This window comes from Bacillus rossius, chromosome 1 (genome assembly GCF_032445375.1).
Source record: "Bacillus rossius redtenbacheri isolate Brsri chromosome 1, Brsri_v3, whole genome shotgun sequence".
Classification (NCBI taxonomy): domain Eukaryota; kingdom Metazoa; phylum Arthropoda; class Insecta; order Phasmatodea; family Bacillidae; genus Bacillus; species Bacillus rossius.
Window position 1 is genome coordinate 306855498 of NC_086330.1, and position 22660 is coordinate 306878157.

The 22660-nt window shown below is 38.8% G+C and overlaps 1 protein-coding gene across 1 annotated transcript in view; it reads right to left on the reverse strand.

Moving 5' to 3' along the window:
* Positions 1-254: 254 nt before the first annotated feature.
* Positions 255-22660, reverse strand: part of LOC134527869 (probable peptidoglycan muropeptide transporter SLC46) — a 104248-nt gene continuing 81842 nt past the window's right edge. The window contains exons 7-9 of the mRNA XM_063360850.1: positions 20394-20477; positions 7277-7433; positions 255-3351 (exon numbers count right to left, since the gene is read on the reverse strand). Coding sequence (XP_063216920.1) covers positions 3204-3351; positions 7277-7433; positions 20394-20477 — 389 coding nt within the window. The 3' untranslated portion in view covers positions 255-3203. The remainder of the gene's footprint in view (positions 3352-7276; positions 7434-20393; positions 20478-22660) is intronic.

The window sequence follows — 22660 nt, forward strand, 5'->3', positions numbered from 1 at the left end:
CGTCTCTGAAATTATGGCTGTCGACGAAACATCAAGATTAATAAAGGTATCCTGTGTCAATCTTATCCGACAAAGAGCCACCAGTAACAGGGGTACATTGTTGGAAGAGCACTGGAATTTTTTCCAGAATGTGTGCCTACATACTTGTTTGTATCTTTGCTCACTTACTTAATGTTTTTTATTTTATTTTAAATATAGCACTAATTTCGTCGTATTCATATTACCATAGAAAGGTTTGACATATAATACCATCACAAAATATTCTATGAAACATTTACTTTAATTTTCACCTCAGTTACATATATTTTGCAATTTACAAAACAACTACACTTATTTCAAGTGATTAAAACAGTTTATAAATAATAAGCAATCAACAAGTGAAATACAAGCATTGAATACAAATACTTAACAATAAGTATTTATATTTAACGATACAAGCTTAGGGAGTTTAAGAAATATATACAAAATTCATAAATTTTTTCCCTCTATGGAGACTATTGAAAAACACGTCCTTGTGTGTGAATTTTGTTCTGCGTGAAGCCAGCTCAGCAGGAAGTCAGGTCCGATACTGCGCACTCGCTCTCTCGTCTCTACTGAGCCAGCTCTGGATCATAAACAGTCGTTTAATATATATATATAAATACTTTCTCAGGAACTCATTACCTCTCCAACCACGGCTTGACACGCTACTTATAAATGTTTGTATGAACCACAGTGCCTTGGTGCGAAACACCGAATCGAACATGTCCCAGCAAGAAGAATGCACTTCTTTTTTTAGCGCCCCGGAAATGTCCACAGATGCTCGGTACATGAATCTATGTACATAAAGATGAGATTCTGTTCGTTTTTGTTTTGTTTTTATACTAATCTACAGTTTTATTCCGAGCTTGATGAAATTCTGCACACTCGACCTTCAAGACAAGAGGAAGGTTAACAATTTCGAGAAACCACCCATCATTCCCAATTCCCACCTCTTTTAGAAGAATTTCGGTACTTCTCGATAAAATTTTGTACACTTTACGATAAAAATATTAAAAAAAAAAAAAATACTATATCTCTGAAATTTCGAAAAACTAGCAAATAGAACCTATTTATTCTGTATAAAGCCTTGGCAATGCCTGGTACTTCAGCAAGTGTTATATGGTCAGGAATCGGGCAGTTGCACATAAAAAGGCATGTCAAGTACCAGTTTACAATTAGAGACAATTTACTAGTTTAGTTGGGAATCAAAAATAAATGAACACAAAATATATTTAGAAAATACACATAAACTATAGACCGAGCTCTTCGATAAATAGTTAAAAATCAGAATCTGTATAATGTTTTTTTTTGTTTCTAAATAAGAGCTAATACCATGCAACAGAAAAGTAAAATAAGTAATGGTTTTGGGTTTATACAAACTGTAAATTAACTACAGAAGAAGCCCGATATAACACAGTTCGCTATATCGTGGATTACCATGTATCACTAGACAAATTGCGCCCCTATCTGGCAAATACAAGAATTAATAACGTTTTCAGTAATTGCAACACAAATGGGTGCACGCAGCCAGACTTTGCTTTTCTTTTTCTTTGAGCGTAAACCTATGTCTCAAGTGTGAATCATGGTAGTCCTACATCAACATAGGATTCATGAGCGAGTCTCAGAGACGAATGAGCAACCGAGTGTGCAAGAACTTTTCCGAACTGGGCAGTTCCTCGCACGCACCGCACATCAGGAACACTCACTTCCACTCTTGTCAGTTCGTCACCCGTCTGCGCGACTCTCCGCAGTGATACTGTCCCGTCGGCAGGCTCTCGCAATAGGACGGTTTCTTCTTCATCAGGCGAGGGACCAGAGACCAAGAGTTGTCAGAGGAGGACTTGGGGATCAAGAGGAGTCAGGCGAGGGACCAGAGACCAAGATGGATGACGCAGTCTGCCGCAATGCCCTCTCCCAATGACAGGCTGAGGTGGATAGCTGTTACTAATCGTACTTAAAAGCGTTCACCGCTTTACTTTTAGCGCACATTTCCGATACTGACATTTTACGAATATGTGATATTTAATATTGAAATCAAATAGGCCTTAATTGGACCAGGTACGAAAGTTTAAAACTAGGTTTTCGTGAAGGAGTCCAAATAACGTAGTGCAAGTACTCTTCATTAGTGGAAAATGTTAATATGATTTATTTCTGCAAATCATTATTGGCCTTTTCTTCTAGTAAACTAGTAAACAATCACAGCGAAATGTTTATGCTAATATTGGTGATTTTTTACATAATAACTCTCCTGAATCAACATGTACTGTCAGATTGTACTATGTGTGGTATCATTATTATAGATGTATGTAGCTGTTACAACCTAATCATACACATTTGATGTAACTAGAGCTAACAAGTGTTCCATACTTATTGAGAATCAGCACAATAATGCAACAATTATTCTCTTGGTGTTTTGGACATAAACTGGATTAAAATGAGCTAAATGTGAGGCCACTAAAATAGAACCACGATCAAAATATACACACCCCCTTCATTGTGTAGTTGTCCCTCAAGTGTTACTGCGACAGTTGGTAGATTCCTAATAATGCTCTGTGTGTGCATAGGCGCAGTCGCTGAGATACGACCTGCCGTGTTACTAGAATTGTATTGACGCGTGTTGTGTTATAGAAGTTGGGCTTGACAATTTTGTTTATATCCCCAAGAGTTTATATTTGGTAGAACAACATTGCGAGTGTAATATGTTTAAAAGTGGCACATACATTCCTCCCTGGTATTAGCAGAAGAACACAGGATGCCTCAACACATGTGCCAGAATCAAGCAAGATGCAGATGTGTACATTGTTGTATGTGATGAATGGTATGAATTTTATCTGCTAGGCCACGCTGGCCTTTCTGCAGTGGTCGAGTACCCCGATGTGTATAAGACTTGAAGATTACATTAATTGACCAACCCTGCATTAACACGGACAATATCTAAGAGAATATACATCATTGATGTCAATTTTTTCCCCCAAGTAGAATTTACCTCGTGTTGACGTCCGCATGCGTTAGTATTTGAAATCGGCGCGTCTTTAATTTCGGCGAAGAAAGGGTTTTCGGCAAGTTTGGTGGAAACTAGCCTGCAGGCAAGTGGCCCTAACCCACTCTGGTGGCCCTCGCCGGGTGTCGGTCCCCGGGACCGTGTCTGCACCCGCGGTCTCCTCTCGGGGGCCAGCGCCGCCTCACTCGTCGCCGTCCTTGACGAAGCTGCGGTTCTCGACGCCGCCGTTCTGCTCGGGCGCGCGCTCCCTCATGGTGACGCCGTCCTCCAGCGTCTTGGCGCGCGCCTGCTCGGCCGCCTCCAGCTGGTTGTGCACCTTGTACATCCACCTGCACAGCCACCGCCGCACCGCCTCTACACGCGCCCCATCGCCGGCAGCTACCACTCGGCACCCGCGCTCCATCCTACAGTCGCGAGGCATTATTCACCCAAATATTTTAGCTCAACAACCCCCGTGTTCCCAACGTCTCGAAATTGGCACAAATTAAGTATGAATGACTCCTCGTCATAGAACAAGGAGGGAGTTATATAGAAGGGCGTCTCCTACAGTGGAAACTGAAATCATGTTTCGCGCGACTTTTGACGCTATCTGTTGGTTGGGCCCATAATTACTAGGAAATAAAAACACGGGCTGGAGGTAAAAAAACCAAGGTTTTAGGTTTATAAGGTTAATTTAATTATTTAACGACTAATTTCTTAGACAAAAATGGATTCAAACTGTGCGAAAAACACTTAGTGTTGTTTTGTAACTAAAAAGTATGTTCTAAATAAATGAGTAGGAGATGTAAAACTTTCTGGCATGCACACCACAAAATATGCGGCTGCCACAATATAGTGAATTAATTTTCGCTGGTTTATTTGCCTGATAATGGCTAATGCATTACTTCTCACACTCAGTGTAGCTATGCGAGCTACTATCTAGTGGGCGGGCCCAAAACTACTTCACTTAACTAAGTCCCAGTCTCGGTAATTAGAGTTTCTTCCCCACGCTCCTCGTTACTTCCGCAGAAAGTAAAACTGAGATTTGCAGATAAACGCAACATGTGCAAGCTCCTTCTCAAAGCGATGTTGCCACCGTGCCCAGCAATCACGCTAAGCTCTGAGCCGCGAGGCAAGGTCGGCTTGGAGGATGGCAATCAGGGGTGACCATTACTACATGGATACTGTGCGAAGCCGCATTTTGTGCAGCTGATGGTATGCGCCAATGGTGCCAAGTGTGTGGGTCACCCAGAACATCGGATTTTTAAGTGCAGTGTTTGCATTGCTGAAGCAGGTTCAAAGGACTGTATTTTGTTACAGTCGCTGTGTTTTACGATAGAAATTAGACTCCTTACTTTTTATCAATGAACAGGCATGGTCAAGCACCATTTCCTCAATGTTTTATGTGTTGCAACATGGCGATGGTGAGTTAAAAAAAAAAAAAAAAAACACCTGGCTAATCTAAACACTTGGACACTTGGAAACACGTCCACAGAATTCCCTCACTCAAGAATGCCAAGGGTTTTACCCGTTTTTATGGTAGGCACACCACACTATTTTGGTTAGAACTTTCTGTACAAGCATGTTTCACACTTTATTTAAATGATAAAGACACAGACTTTTTACTGCAACCTTAATTAAAACTGACATGCTTATCGCGACAGGTTGTCTCCAAGTTGATTATACTCTTAAAGAAGGTTAGGATTTCTAAAATTCATCCTAAACTGAGCCCTATTGTGACACAATAATTTACTTAAAATTACAGGCATGATTTTACTACATTTAACAACGTTTGTTCCCATTTTTATCTAATTTTTAGGAAAAACTATCACCCAAGACAACTGTTCGTACTTTATCATAGATTAGGCCCTACAATAATTTATAAAGTCAATTCACATTTCAGCATTTTATTAACTTAATTTTATGAAAATATATTCAGGAAAAGGAAAGGTAGGAAACACGTATTTTATTCTCACCTTAAAACCGATGCCACACGGAAAGCTACGCTATGTTCGCGATGTTCGGTATGTTCGCTATTTCGCTGCGCCAGGTGGCCAGACAGATCAGTCTAGTTCGCGATATGGGAGAGACGCATGCCGTGGGATTCGATTATGATTCTGACAGTGATAATATTCTGATGGCTCTCACAGTATGTAAACGTAAAAAGAAATGGGTTCATGAAGTTAATATAGAAACAAAAGAATGTGAACAATTTCATCATCTGATGAAGCAGTTGTTTGTGAGGACGAAACCAAGTTTATGGATCATTTCAGAATTAATACAACTCAGTTTGATATAATTCCTTGGAAATCAAATTCCAGGAATTGTACTGAATATCCTGCCTTATATATTATTTAATCGATTTATTCCATAAACATGGACATTTTCGTAATCTTTCAATGAAATTTGTCGTTGACATGACTACTTAAATCACAATACTGAGAAAATTTAAACTTCAATAAAAGCAACTGCAGAAGTATAGTCTAATTCGCGCAAAAACAGATGTTTTTGCTTATCTGCGCATGCGCGAAGTCAGTGACGTTTAGAAAAATAGCCGAGAACCAAACACCCGGTGACGTCGCCAGAATCGCCAACAAGCTAACATAGAGAACATAGCTTGTGTGGCCAGTGACACCTGAGATGCAGCTCGCTATATTTTGCTCACTTAGCGAACATCGCGAACATAGTGAGCTTAGCTCTCTGTGTGGCCGTAGCTTGAGTTTTTGACCAGCAACTAAGAGCAGAGTTTCCAGAGATAACATAAGACAATAATGAAGACAACTTGTTGAATGGAGAAAGTTGGGGTCGTGGTCATGCCATCTACAGTCGGTTTATTGTTTATCGAAGTTATTAAAAATTAAAATATTAATAGTAATTAATCAATAATGATTGATTAATAGTAATACTAATTATAATAATTAATACTATTGATTAATATTAATACTAGTAAGCGTTTTAAATTTCACATGGTAGAAGGAGAAGACAGCCGACTAACTGAAGTAATAAACACCGTGCTTAGCATCACCAGAAGTTGCTTACTGCATGTTGAAACGAAACATTGGTGAAATTCAACACCGAGATGCAACTTCACCTCCAAACCCAAGGCTGCCAATAAATTAGCCAGAAAAGACCGAGTTCATCTTAAACCAAAGTCATGCTTAATCAAGCTGTTCTACGATTACTCACTAGAAGGCGAGGACAGCAAAAGGGTGGATTATTCTCAGAACTATGAGGACAAAGTTTAGGTGGGAAGATAAGGACAGTACAGGTGGTATATTAACAGGAAGATAAAGACAGTGCAGTAGGAGTTCTCACGAGAAGGCGTGGACACGGACAGGTGAAGGGCTCAGAGGAGGGCGAGGAAAGCAAGCAGGTGGCGTATTCACAGGAAGATCATAACAGTGCAGTTGGTGTTCTCACAAGATGGTTAGGACAGCGAGCAAGTGAAGGACTCAGAGGAAGATGAAAGCAAACAGGTGGGATTCTCACAGGAAGATGAGGACAGCGAGCAAGTGAAGGACTCAGAGGAAGATGAAAGCAAACAGGTGAGATTCTCACAGGAAGATGAGGACAGCAAGCAAATGAAGGACTCAGAGCAAGGTGAGGAAAGCAAGAAGTAGGGCTACTCACAGGAAGATGAGGACAGCGGGCAAGTGAAGGACTCCGAGCAAGGTGAGGAAAGCAAGAAGTAGGACTACTCACAGGAAGATGAGGACAGCGGGCAAGTAAAGGACTCCGAGCAAGGTGAGGAAAGCAAGAAGTAGGACTACTCACAGGAAGATGAGGACAGCGGGCAAGTAAAGGACTCCGAGCAAGGTGAGGAAAGCAAGAAGTAAGACTACTCACAGGAAGATGAGGACAGCGGGCAAGTGAAGGACTCAGAGCAAGGTGAGGAAAGCAAGAAGTAGGGCTACTCACAGGAAGATGAGGACAGCGGGCAAGTGAAGGACTCAGAGCAAGGTGAGGAAAGCAAGAAGTAGGGCTACTCACAGGAAGATGAGGACAGCGGGCAAGTGAAGGACTCAGAGCAAGGTGAGGAAAGCAAGAAGTAGGGCTACTCACAGGAAGATGACAGCGGGCAAGTGAAGGACTCAGAGCAAGGTGAGGAAAACAAGAAGTAGGGCTACTCACAGGAAGATGAGGACAGCGGGTAAGTGAAGGACTCAGAGCAAGGTGAGGAAAACAAGAAGTAGGACTACTCACAGGAAGATGAGGACGGCGGGCAAGTGAAGGACTCAGAGCAAGGTGAGGATAGCAAGAAGTAGGGCTACTCACAGGAAGATGAGGACGGCGGGCGCCGTGAGAGCCCCACCCAGTAGGAAGAACGCGCCTGGCACGGTTTTCATGGTGGAAGCGTACACGAGGCTGTACATGGGCCCGTACGCCAGCGGCATGAGGGCCTCGCACACGCCGAACAGGGAGTTGATCTTCCCTGCAACGACAACACACCTCTCTGTGAGTACACCGCCAGTTATTGTGGACTGCTTGCATTGGGAAAAACAGTGTGGTGTACTACTAATGAATAGACAACACACTGGAAAATTAAATTTTTACATATTTATACCGACACTCACAATTTTATTAAACTGGAATAATATCATTTTACGATTGCTTGAAATCTCAAATGTCCAATTGAAGGTGGTTTATTTCAAACTGTTGCCACCTTTGTTTTACGTTTGTTTATTTATGTTGTTAATGTTTCATCACATTGCCGAATTCTTTGGTCCCTTTGTTTTGTTGTGTTTTTTTTAGGTTGATATTAAATTTCACTTTTACTAAAACTCTATTATTAATGTAACTGTTTTGGTTATTAGTTTATCTAAGAAAATTATTATTTTATTCTGTCTTCTGGGCAGGTGGCTGAATTAGGTCGTATTCTTTATTATTATTTTTAATTAATACTCTGTGTTGCTTTTTCGACCACTGGACTGTAGCGGAGGGGCAATCCTCCGCCTATCCCGCGGCAGTGGGACGCGACTAGACGCTGGCCGCTCGGGCGAGAGTGCGAGGCTGTCCAGGGAGCACCGGTGCTCCGCTCACTGTGGCAGCTGGTTCTACTCCAGCGACCGGCGAGCCTCATGTCGGCTCATGAGCACTGGGTCGGCACCCGGTTCGCAGTTCGATTCTAATGCAATCATTTTAGCCGATCAAGTTTAACCATATACCTATTTGACATACATTGTTTGTTTTTGTAAATAAATGTTTATGCATGCATTTGGTGATTACTCCACGGCAGCCTACCAGCATTCTGCAAGCATATATTTATTTTAAAATTTAAAATTGAGTTAGTTTTATTTAAACCTTTTAGTAAAAAAAATCCTTGATACATTTTGTTAGGGTATCGGTTTTTTTACACTTATCGCTAGGGACATTTTCCAGACGATTGGGATGATTAATTTTCAAAGCAATTTTATATATTTTATGTATAGTTTGATATTTACTTGACACTATGAAATATTAGTATAAACAAATTCCAAAGTTAAAACTCCCTCCGAAATTCAACCCAGTTCTGCTTTCATTGGTTGTTGCGACAAGCGTCCGTAGCGGAAATAAAATATATCTATTTACTTCCAATGCGCACGACTTCTCTCCCATGCACACGAACTTAGTAGACGTGGTTGCGAGTCAGTTGATCAGTTGGTTCGAATCCAACTGTGAATACGCCTTAAGAAGATCGAGGCTGAGTAGGTCATGACGAGGACTTTCCCCGCCCGAGGCCACCCCCCCCCCCCCTACTCTTCCTTGTCGGGCAATGTAGCGTGCGCCGCGGTTAGCGGCCGGCTGAGGATCACACCTCGGCACACTGGACCCGTGGTCGTGGCTGTGACTTCTGTTTTACGTTAACTGCACCGATTATTGGCATGACCGAGCACACATTTTATACAAGCTGTGGTGCCCTGCTTCGCACGGGCAGCATCTTTTCTTCTTCTTTGAAGTAAAGATCTGTTTAAAAGTATTATAGATGGACCTCTATGGATAACAAAAGTATCGGCAATTTAATTTTCACACTCACTTTTAATACAGAGCTAAGGAAGGATAAAGAATGGACCATTAGCTGTCAGACGTGAAGCCGTTCACAACCCCCCCTTTTTTTCCTGATTTTCACATACCAATATGAATTACGTGTGTTTATATTTGTATCAGCTGTTATAACCTGCTTTTATAAACGACTGTAGTTAAGCTGTTCGGAAGAAAATTAGAGAAAACTATTATTGGTTAATCTATACTAATACCTATAATAAAGCTGGAGAGTTCGTTTGTTTGAACGTGCTAATCTCTGGAACTACCGGTCGGATTAAAAAAAAAACCTTTTCGCATTTGATAGCGGCTATTAACATCACGCTACGACTCTTAGGAGCCAAACAAAAATAATGTCAGAAAGAACGCTAAGTGAAAACGACGTCATAGCGTGGTGCGGTGGGACGTGGGAAACAATACTGGTAGTTCCATAGATATATTAGTATAAATAATTTTCTTTACAAAAAGAAAGCTGATATTGCTATCATAATTTTTTCCTTCAAATTGTGTTGACAAACGTTAATATTCTTCTGCAAGAAAACAGTTCTTTAAGTAAAATAAATAGCTGATTTTTTTCTGTTTTAATTATATGGTTATTACATAAAAGAGTTTGAGACTTTAGCGTGAAAATGAAACGGAAGACGAGCGTATGAATAGGTTATCGAGTCTTGAACGTTCGTAGCGTTTGATTGTGTTGATAAATTTAATATTAATCTGCCAAGAAAACAGTTCAAGTGAAATATATAGTTGATTTTTTATATTTTTGGTTATTTTGTTTAATTCAAAATGCCTCCACGAAAATCTCAGCTTTCTCGGCAGTTTGCAACATCAAAGCATCTGAGACTTTTGCGTGATTATGAATAGGTTGGACAGTCAAAGTAACATTACCAAACAAAACCGGCTTAGGAAATCGAGTGCTGAACGTTCTCAGCATTTGACTGAACAGAATGTACGAACTTCCGCAAACTGTGTTCGAATCAAGCGTTAAACGTTCACAACGTTTAACCCAACGAGTGAGGTCAAATGTTATTAGAGCACGTATCGAAACAAATTACAAAACTTGGCCTTTGTTTATGACTCTAATGTAGATTATTCTGAGATAAACGACGTTGAAATTGGGAGAATGAATAATATTTGCAACAATTGCCAAGCATATAATTGGAAAAATGAAGCGCCCTGTTTATTTTGCAGCAGCGGTAAATTAAATTTCCCTAAAAATCCGGAACCAACACCAGTTTTGAAAGAATGATTATTAGTTATACATTCAGGCTCAAACCAGTTTTTAAGTCATACAAGACAATATAATACTCTATTTCAAATGACTTATTTGGTGCCAAAGAAACTCGCGTGGGGAATTTTATGCCAACATTAAAGATAAATGGACAAGTTTACCACTTGATAGGAAATTTACTTCCTGCTCAATGTGCGCAACCCGAATATTCGCACATATATTTTGTTTCTCAAACTGTATCAGTTATCTTTGCGTTCAAATTTAAATATTTGTTTAAAGCTGCATTTTAGTAATTCATTTTAAAATATTAAAATTTTTTAAAAATAAATTGTAGCCTGTTCATACCTGAAGCAATGTATATTTATAATTTATTTGAAAGAGGTGCTAAAAAAAGCCTCATACCAGTAGTATAGGATAGCCGGAGCTGCGCCAGGCTTCAGGCTGTGGTGACTGTGGTGACACCCGCCATCTTGGATTGTGACGTCACGGCGGCCATCTTGGACTCAAAAATTCCTCGAAATTCCTCAAAAATGACTCAAAATGACTCAAAAAATCCCTTTTTAAGAAAAAATTTCCTGTTTTCGAGGGGAAAAATTCCCGTTTCGAGGAAAAATTAGGATTTCGAAAAACCACAAAAGTCGTTTTACATTAAAAACCACGAAATTCCTGATAGAGGCTTAAGCATCCTTAACTCAAGCCTCAGTTAAGCCTCTATCAGGATGTGACCTTGACCTTGACCTTGACCCCGACGGCCATTTTGGATCCGCCATCTTGGATGACGTAATTTTGTTTTCTCGAACATTACGGCAATGTGTTTTCCGTCATATTGGATGATGACGTCACCGTTGCAATTTTCGTTACGTCCGCCATCTTGAAAATCCATAATATTTATGTTAGAAAATCGGGAAAAATTTTAAAAATCATTAAAAAATTTAAATAATCGAATTAAATAATAATCTTAAAAACCACTGTTGCAGTTATCGTTACGGTAGCCATCTTGGATTATATAAATGTTGCATATTTCGTTACACCCGCCATCTTGGTTGAGTACCATGTCATTCTTACACTTTATGTTACGACCGCCATATTGGATCCTATTAATGTTGCAATTATCGTTATGGTCGCCATCTTGAAATTTAGACGCCATCTTGGAAATCCGTAATTTTTATGTTAGAAAATCGGGAAAAATTCCAAAATTCATCAAAAAATTAACTTTATATAATTCTTATTGATTATATCGATTCCCGTCAGTGGCGTCTCGTCAGGGCAAGCAAGGCAAGCAGTGCTTGCCCAGGCAGTTTCCAGACATTGTATTTTTTAAATAAATATTTTATTCAGAATAGTATTTTACTTTGGATCGTGCAGTTAGGTGTATGTATTTTTTACACTATCTTCTTGGGACCCAATACTGTGCGCTGTGCGCTATAAAAAAAGAACTCGTTGACACAAAAACATGCTGTTTTAGAAGCGTTGCTAGGTTTAGAAGCGCTGGTAGGATCGCTTTCAGCAGGAAGGCTGCCGCAGTAGTTTCCTTTCGGAAGGAGGGTGGCATGGTACAAAGGTTCAGGGAGGGGATTGGCTGGAAAAATACGCGGTAGAAGCTACGAAGGTAACGCTTTCTTGCCGAACTGGAGCGAACATGGCCGAAGCAGACGGAATTTTTCCGCCGACTGCTTCGGCTATGTCCGGTACAGTTCGGCACGGCAGGTGGCGATGTCGCGTTTCAGTCGGCGGTCGTCTCTCGGGGCGCGCGCATCTCTCCCGCGGGCTGTTGGCTGGCAGTGCGTGGGGGATTTGTGGGCGTACGATGATACTACACTCCCACTTAGTATATAAGTAATGTAAAGTAGGTATTTTACTATCAGAATAATGTAAGTCAATCATTATTTTTCAAAAATAATGTATTTAAAAAAAATGTCAATTTTTCTACCTGTGGAATAGTCAATGTTCAGTTAAGAAAACTACTTAAATAGCACCACTTTTTACCTTGAAATCCATATTTTCCCGGCGGAGGGCCCCCAGACCCCCCCCCCCAACCTCATCATGTTTTGGTGTGAACGGAGTTATTGCTTCCCCTCATGTAAACCTCACGCCTCGCCACTGATTCCCGTCCTTGGTTCGAAACCGGTGAAGGCAAAAAAAAAATAACATCAGATCCTTCCTCCACAGAAGCCACCTACAGTCTGACCTACCACCACCAATAACAAGGTATTTACCATCAGCTGGTATGACGTCATGTCAGTCATCTTGTCTTTGTCCGCTGGAGGCCGTCATCTTGTTTTCGTCTGCTAGAGTGTGCTGACGACATGTTAGTATAATGTTCTGTTCACCATAACTTTGATCTCTTATATTGACATTGAACTTTGTCATTGACCTTGAACTTTGACCTTGACCTTGAAATTTGACCTTGACCTTGAACTTCGACCTTGACCTTGAACTTTGACCTTTACCTTGAAATTTGACCTTGACATTGATCTTTGACCTTGACCTTGATCTTTGACTTTGACCTTGACGCCCATCATGGATTCGTCATTTTATGTTCAGTACATGTTACCAGGAGCTACCACATGCTAGTGGTCATTGCCAACATCTTGTTTTCGTCTGCTGGAGGGGTAACCATATTGTGTGTACTCATCTTACCATCATGTTAGTTTTATTCTAACCTGTTACAGTGCAGTAATCATTTATTATTACCGTGGTGCCCGCCATCTTGAAATTTGGCCGCCATATTGAAATCATGTAATTATTTAGCTAGAAATGCGGGAAAAATTCCAAAATTCATCAAAAATATCACTCATTAATTTACATATTGAATCGATGGATCCCTGTCCACGGTTCGATTCTTGACCAGTGACAGTTGTAACTAAATATTAAATAAATTTTAGATTCTGTTTTCCATTATCTTTCACAGAGTTTATTAATCATTCGCTCTACGAAAATCAACTCAAGTCAATATTCTTCACCAACGAATTAATACAGTACCGCTATGCATTACATGAAAGTCTAATTTTTCAATAATCGGAATAACCTATAAGCCGTTCATGTACAAAGCCACACATATAGATCAATTGTCTTCAGTCCATGAGACCAAGTCATGTCATTATCAGACGTATAGGCTAGAAATTTCAGGACCGCATAACCTTCGTCGTTATCTAATTATATACAATTAATCCATCTTGACATTTTTTATACATACTAAGGGACTAAGTGACCTTGAAAAATATTTTAGTAACACCAAGAGGTTTTAAACTAGTAAATATTCAATCACTACATTTTGTACTACGCGCAATCAACAAAAGGGAAGCACCGACAACGTAAAGGCAGCACAAACAACGAAAAGACAGCAGCGACAACGAAAAGACAGAACATTTGGAACCACCGACAAGTAAAAGGCAGCACCGCCATCGAAAAGGCAACTCAATTGGAAGCACCGACAACGAAAAGGTAGCACCGCCAACGAAAAGGCAGCTCATTTATCATTGGCTCCAATATTCATCGGCTCCAATATTCATCGGCTCCAATATTCATCACCTCCAATATTCATTGGCTCCAATATTCATCGGCTCCAATATTCATCGAATCCAATATTCATTGGCTCCAATATTCATGGGCTCTAATTGCTCCAAATGCTCCAATATTCATTGGTTCCAATACTCATCGGCTCCAATATTCATTGGCTCCAATATTCATGGGCTCCAATATTCATTGGTTCCAATTGCTCCAAATGCTCCAATATTCAACGGCTCCAATATTCAACGGTTCCAATATTCATCGGCTCCAATATTCATTGGCTCCAATATTCATCGGCTCCAATATTCATCGGCTTCAATATTCATCGGCTCCAATATTCATCGGCTCCAATATTCATCGGCTCCAATATACATAGGCTCCAATATTCATCGACTCCAATATTCATTGGCTCCAATATTCATTGGCTCCAATATTCATTGGCTCCAATATTCATTGGCTCCAATATTCATTGTCTCCAATACTCATCGGCTCCAATATTCATTGGCTCCAATATTCATTGGCTCCAATATTCATGGGCTCCAATATCAATTGGCTCCAATTGCTCCAAATGCCCTAATATTCATTGACTCCAATATTCATTGGTTCCAATAATTATCGGCTCCAATATTCATTGGCTCCATTATTCATTGGCTCCAATATTCATTGGCTCCAATATTCATCGGCTCCAATATTCATCGGCTCCAATATTCATCGGCTCCAATATTCATCGGCTCCAATATTCATCGACTCCAATATTCATTGGCTCCAATATTCATGGGCTCCAATATCAATTGGCTCCAATTGCTCCAAATGCTTCAATATTTATTGGCTCCATTAATTTGCTCACTCCAATATTCATTGGCTGCAAAAGGCTCCACCAGTCTTTTGACTCCAACAGTCTTTTTGCTCCTATATTCATTGGCTTCATTATTAATTGTCTCCAATATTCGTTGGCTCCAATATTCATTGGATACAATATTCATTGTCTTCATCAGTCATTGACACTAACAGTCTTTTGGTTCCAAAAGTCTTTTGACTCCAAATATATTTGGCTAGAATTCTTCGAGTCTAAGAGACTATGAGGCCACATGGCTACGAGTCTAAAATGATCTAGCTGGTTACAAGTTATACATGGCTCGTGAGGCTACAGAGCTACGAAACCTCTAGAAACGAGTTTACGTGACTGTGTGGATACAGGAATACAAGTCTACATGACTACTTGACTACGAAGCTACGTAGCTTCAAGTCTACGAGGCTCCAATGCATCATGACTACGAGACTACGACTCATGAGGTTACGAGACTATGCGATTGCAAGTCTTCAAGGTTACATGATCGCGAGGCTATAGGACTACGAAGCTTCCAGAACGCATGGTTACGAGACTGCATGTCTAATTGGCCGCGCGGCTACGAAACTTCATGTCTCTAACTGTCTACAATAGCACTATTCAGTGGCGAGAGTTAATTTATCTCATGCAAAATATCCTGTTTAAAGTAGTGTCGATTATTATCATCTGATGACATCACGTGTTGCTTGCAGGTAAATAATATTTATTTCTTTTATGCGGGATGCGGGATGCTCACTATCGATCGCAATAGAACGATGGCTTCGATAGGCTCTATGGAAAAGGAATTTTGTTCTTCCAGTAAGTGTTTCACAGATTTCCCAAAGCATATTATTAATTTGACTGAGTAATGATATTTTTTTAAATTCCACCTGATAAAAATATTGCAAGTTTTGATTTAGTAGCAGAAAGTAACGAATTAAATGTAACTCCAAATAAAATGTCATGTCTCATTAGACAAAAAAAAAAAGCCATGCAGAGAGCGGTTTCTCAGAATAGTCAGAAGCACTTGAAGAAACCACAGGAATGATCGCAAAAACACGGGGAAAATTATCAAAATATTGACAAGAATAATCAGGAGCACACAGAGAAAACCATCATAATATTGGCAAGAAATATCAGGACCTCACGGAGATAACCACCATAATATTAACCAGATTAATCAGAAGCACTCAGAGAAAACCGCCACACGTTTTCTTTGTTATCATAAAATAAAAAAATTAAAAATTAAAAATAAAATAAATTAAAAATTTATAACAAAAAAAAATTACAAAAAAAACATAAATAGATTCTGCGAGCTTGTAAACTTATCATTGATGAGCAAAGATAGAGTTCTAGTACAAGCCAGAATTTTATGTATTTTTTGTAATTTTTTTTTGTTATAAATTTTTAATTTATTTTATTTTTAATTTTTAATTTTTTTATTTTATGATAACAAAGAAAACGTGTGGCGGTTTTCTCTGAGTGCTTCTGATTAATCTGGTTAATATTATGGTGGTTATCTCCGTGAGGTCCTGATATTTCTTGCCAATATTATGATGGTTTTCTCTGTGTGCTCCTGATTATTCTTGTCAATATTTTGATAATTTTCCCCGTGTTTTTGCGATCATTCCTGTGGTTTCTTCAAGTGCTTCTGACTATTCTGAGAAACCGCTCTCTGCATGGCTTTTTTTTTTTGTCTAATGAGACATGACATTTTATTTGGAGTTACATTTAATTCGTTACTTTCTGCTACTAAATCAAAACTTGCAATATTTTTATCAGGTGGAATTTAAAAAAATATCATTACTCAGTCAAATTAATAATATGCTTTGGGAAATCTGTGAAACACTTACTGGAAGAACAAAATTCCTTTTCCATAGAGCCTATCGAAGCCATCGTTCTATTGCGATCGATAGTGAGCATCCCGCATCCCGCATAAAAGAAATAAATATTATTTACCTGCAAGCAACACGTGATGTCATCAGATGATAATAATCGACACTACTTTAAACAGGATATTTTGCATGAGATAAATTAACTCTCGCCACTGAATAGTGCTATTGTAGACAGTTAGAGACATGAAGTTTCGTAGCCGCGCGGCCAATTAGACATGCAGTCTCGTAACCATGCGTTCTGGAAGCTTCGTAGTCCTATAGCCTCGCGATCATGTAACCTTGAAGACTTGCAATCGCATAGTCTCGTAACCTCATGAGTCGTAGTCTCGTAGTCATGATGCATTGGAGCCTCGTAGACTTGAAGCTACGTAGCTTCGTAGTCAAGTAGTCATGTAGACTTGTATTCCTGTATCCACACAGTCACGTAAACTCGTTTTCTAGAGGTTTCGTAGCTCTGTAGCCTCACGAGCCATGTATAACTTGTAACCAGCTAGATCATTTAAGACTCGTAGCCATGTGGCCTCATAGTCTCTTAGACTCGAAGAATTCTAGCCAAATATATTTGGAGTCAAAAGACTTTTGGAACCAAAATACTGTTAGTGTCAATGACTGATGAAGACAATGAATATTGTATCCAATGAATATTGGAGCCAACGAATATTGGAGACAATTAATAATGAAGCCAATGAATATAGGAGCAAAAAGACTGTTGGAGTCAAAAGACTGGTGGAGCCTTTTGGAGCCAATGAATATTGGAGTGAGCAAATTAATGGAGCCAATGAATATTGAAGCATTTGGAGCAATTGGAGCCAATTGATATTGGAGCCCATGAATATTGGAGCCAATGAATATTGGAGTCGATGAATATTGGAGCCGATGAATATTGGAGCCGATGAATATTGGAGCCGATGAATATTGGAGCCGATGAATATTGAAGCCGATGAATATTGGAGCCGATGAATATTGGAGCCGATGAATATTGGAGCCAATGAATATTGGAGCCAATGAATAATGGAGCCAATGAATATTGGAGCCGATTAATATTGGAACCAATGAATATTGGAGTCAATGAATATTAGGGCATTTGGAGCAATTGGAGCCAATTGATATTGGAGCCCATGAATATTGGAGCCAATGAATATTGGAGCCGATGAGTATTGGAGACAATGAATATTGGAGTCAATGAATATTGGAGCCAATGAATATTGGAGCCAATGAATATTGGAGTCGATGAATATTGGAGCCGATGTATATTGGAGCCGATGAATATTGGAGCCGATGAATATTGGAGCCGATGAATATTGAAGCCGATGAATATTGGAGCCGATGAATATTGGAGCCAATGAATATTGGAGCCGATGAATATTGGAACCGTTGAATATTGGAGCCGTTGAATATTGGAGCATTTGGAGCAATTGGAGCCAATGAATATTGGAGCCCATGAATATTGGAGCCAATGAATATTGGAGCCGATGAGTATTGGAAGCAATGAATATTGGAGCCAATGAATATTGGAGCATTTGGAGCAATTGGAGCCCATGAATATTGGAGCCAATGAATATTGGAGTCGATGAATATTGGAGCCGATGAATATTGGAGCCAATGAATATTGGAGGTGATGAATATTGGAGCCGATGAATATTGGAGCCAATGATAAATGAGCTGCCTTTTCGTTGGCGGTGCTACCTTTTCGTTGTCGGTGCTTCCAATTGAGTTGCCTTTTCGATGGCGGTGCTGCCTTTTACTTGTCGGTGGTTCCAAATGTTCTGTCTTTTCGTTGTCGCTGCTGTCTTTTCGTTGTTTGTGCTGCCTTTACGTTGTCGGTGCTTCCCTTTTGTTGATTGCGCGTAGTACAAAATGTAGTGATTGAATATTTACTAGTTTAAAACCTCTTGGTGTTACTAAAATATTTTTCAAGGTCACTTAGTCCCTTAGTATGTATAAAAAATGTCAAGATGGATTAATTGTATATAATTAGATAACGACGAAGGTTATGCGGTCCTGAAATTTCTAGCCTATACGTCTGATAATGACATGACTTGGTCTCATGGACTGAAGACAATTGATCTATATGTGTGGCTTTGTACATGAACGGCTTATAGGTTATTCCGATTATTGAAAAATTAGACTTTCATGTAATGCATAGCGGTACTGTATTAATTCGTTGGTGAGGAATATTGACTTGAGTTGATTTTCGTAGAGCGAATGATTAATAAACTCTGTGAAAGATAATGGAAAACAGAATCTAAAATTTATTTAATATTTAGTTACAACTGTCACTGGTCAAGAATCGAACCGTGGACAGGGATCCATCGATTCAATATGTAAATTAATGAGTGATATTTTTGATGAATTTTGGAATTTTTCCCGCATTTCTAGCTAAATAATTACATGATTTCAATATGGCGGCCAAATTTCAAGATGGCGGGCACCACGGTAATAATAAATGATTATTGCACTGTAACAGGTTAGAATAAAACTAACATGATGGTAAGACGAGTACACACAATATGGTTACCCCTCCAGCAGACGAAAACAAGATGTTGGCAATGACCACTAGCATGTGGTAGCTCCTGGTAACATGTACTGAACATAAAATGACGAATCCATGATGGGCGTCAAGGTCAAAGTCAAAGATCAAGGTCAAGGTCAAAGATCAAGGTCAAGGTCAAATTTCAAGGTAAAGATCAAAGTTCAAGGTCAAGGTCGAAGTTCAAGGTCAAGGTCGAAGTTCAAGGTCAATGTCAAAGTTCAAGGTCAATGACAAAGTTCAATGTCAATATAAGAGATCAAAGTTATGGTGAACAGAACATTATACTAACATGTCGTCAGCACACTCTAGCAGACGAAAACAAGATGACGGCCTCCAGCGGACAAAGACAAGATGACTGACATGACGTCATACCAGCTGATGGTAAATACCTTGTTATTGGTGGTGGTAGGTCAGACTGTAGGTGGCTTCTGTGGAGGAAGGATCTGATGTTTTTTTTTGCCTTTACCGGTTTCGAACCAAGGACGGGAATCGATATAATCAATAAGAATTATATAAAGTTAATTTTTTGATGAATTTTGGAATTTTTCCCGATTTTCTAACATAAAAATTACGGATTTCCAAGATGGCGTCTAAATTTCAAGATGGCGACCATAACGATAATTGCAACATTAATAGGATCCAATATGGCGGTCGTAACATAAAGTGTAAGAATGACATGGTACTCAACCAAGATGGCGGGTGTAACGAAATATGCAACATTTATATAATCCAAGATGGCTACCGTAACGATAACTGCAACAGTGGTTTTTAAGATTATTATTTAATTCGATTATTTAAATTTTTTAATGATTTTTAAAATTTTTCCCGATTTTCTAACATAAATATTATGGATTTTCAAGATGGCGGACGTAACGAAAATTGAAACGGTGACGTCATCATCCAATATGACGGAAAACACATTGCCGTAATGTTCGAGAAAACAAAATTACGTCATCCAAGATGGCGGATCCAAAATGGCCGTCGGGGTCAAGGTCAAGGTCAAGGTCACATCCTGATAGAGGCTTAACTGAGGCTTGAGTTAAGGATGCTTAAGCCTCTATCAGGAATTTCGTGGTTTTTAATGTAAAACGACTTTTGTGGTTTTTCGAAATCCTAATTTTTCCCCTCGAAAACGGGAAATTTTTTCTTAAAAAGGGATTTTTTGAGTCATTTTGAGTCATTTTTGAGGAATTTTGAGGAATTTTTGAGTCCAAGATGGCCGCCGTGACGTCACAATCCAAGATGGCGGGTGTCACCACAGTCACCACAGCCTGAAGCCTGGCGCAGCTCCGGCTATCCTATACTACTCATACCCCTCATACCCCTCACACCCCTCACACCCCTCACACCCCCCACATCCAGGGGACGACGCTACTCACCCAGTTCGTCAGCGGGCACCAGCTTCGTGGCGATGGATCTCATGGCGATGAAGGATGTTCCGTTCAGCATCTCGATTATAGGAGCTGCAACACACACATACACGTTGCAGTTCAGGGATCAGGGCTCATCTTGTGTCTCAAACATGGAGCTAGAGCTTGCAGTGTCGCGCTTCGTGGCACAGAAAATAGCTCTGGGCGCTCGCTGAGGTCAACATTAGTGGACTGATGACATGTGTATTTGCCCGGTTAGGGTAGATGCAGTGACTGTAAGTTTACTTAATCGGACAGTTGTCGTATAGAGTAATGCCTTCTTAGTAAGAATAGTGGATAATATGTGCTCGTCAAATGTAAAGAAAAAATGAAGTTGTAATACGTTTTTTAAAGCATTAATTATATTTAACACCGAGAAGAGATGAACCAATGACCACAATCGATAAAATCAATCAATACATTAGTATGTAATTAAAAACAAATTTAAAATCCGTCACGGTTTATTTAGGGGATATTTATGGATTTTCAATATGGTGGTCTAAGATGTCCCACAAGAAGGTGGGCTATATGAAGCTTGACTATGTAATGGTTGACACTAACGTGTTCTAGTGCACAAGAGAAACAATATAGCGATTAACACTAGCACACACTTTATTGCTAACTTACAAAGTTATTTGAAAATTTGGTTCATTAAAGCAAATAACTTGCAAATAATTTTTTTTTTGGATTGTGAATAGTCATTTACCCCATTAAAAATTGTTGCGCACAAGTCGGGAAAAGATTTTTCTCTCATCTTAAGCATGTTTGATTTTATATTATGAATAGTTATTAATAGTAGGGTTATTTATGATTGCGTAGAAAAATGTTTTTATTCTCGGTATCTAATAATTCGATGTAGATTATGGGATTAACGAAACTTTTTAAAATTCCTATATTTAAAAAATTACGACACTAAAATTTAAGGTTTTTGAATTCAGAACCGTTTTTTACTAGCCTATAAACTATTTTTATTTGTGATATCTAATAATTTGGTGCAAGGTGGTAATTTTTGATATTTTTTTCCCTTCAAAAAATCTCAATAACTCAAAAACTACGACAATTTTTATGTTGTGGTTTGTTTGATTCAGAACCGTAATTTACTGGCCTATAAACTGTTCTCGGCTTGATGTTGAATTATGGAACACTCTGTATGTATATTAATATCGGAAACCAATATGAAACATTGTATTGTCTGTCTGAGATGTTCGTTTAACGTTTAAGTTCCTCTGTACATCTGTGACTGTTTAGTAAACATGCACCACGCAACGCGAGTTAACTCATCTTCCAGCCAATAAAAATTGACACAGGTGTGACTTGAGTGCGACAAGTGCGGCAAAATTCGCGTGCACGAAAGATTTGTATTAAATTATTATTATTTTTTAAATTTATTTTTACTTCTTAAACTTTAATAACCCATTTAATTACACTATATGATACAGGAAATAATATTCACTAAACAAGGCTTGTGTGAGAGTGCTACTAATATACATAATTCATGTTTTTTTTTTGCAGTATTTGTAATATATAGAGCTACCATTTTATAAAAAAACTCATATAATTATTTAGTTGCCAACTATATCATAAATAGGATTAATGGTCATGCGAGCCAGAGCAAGGCATCGATCCAAAAATTAATGATGAAAGATATAATCACGATTTAAATTTAAAATTCCAAAAGAAAAGTCAACTTGAATAGGCCATCAGAAAAAATTCCAATTATTAATATTAAAGAATTCTTATCATTAGTTAAATTCACAGCCATAAAATATTTTTAATCATCAGTAGTTTTATTTATTAAAAAAATATATATATATTTCATTTCCATCGGCTTACGGGCGCGATTTTATTCAAATGAAAATCAGAATTTTTATTTTCGAAATATTATTACTCTGTTGCATTAGATATCGTATTATTATTCCTATATTTTTATCTTGTGAAATCTGTAAAAAATTGTAATGCACAATGATTCCCCGAAAGAATGTTAAAATTGATTTAAAACTATCTTTCTAAAACATTTAGTTTTAAAAAATGTGTTTGTAGAGTCCACGCGCGACAGATGTGAAATTTTTTGCTTTATATGTATATTAATTGGTATAGGAAACATAAGTATGCGAGCTCTAAATTATGCTATTGCGCAAGTATGCAAGTGTATAAGTATGAGAGTGTGCAAGTATGCAATTATGCAAGTATGCAAGTGTGTGCTAGTATATGAGTGTACAAGTATGCACGTGTGTGCT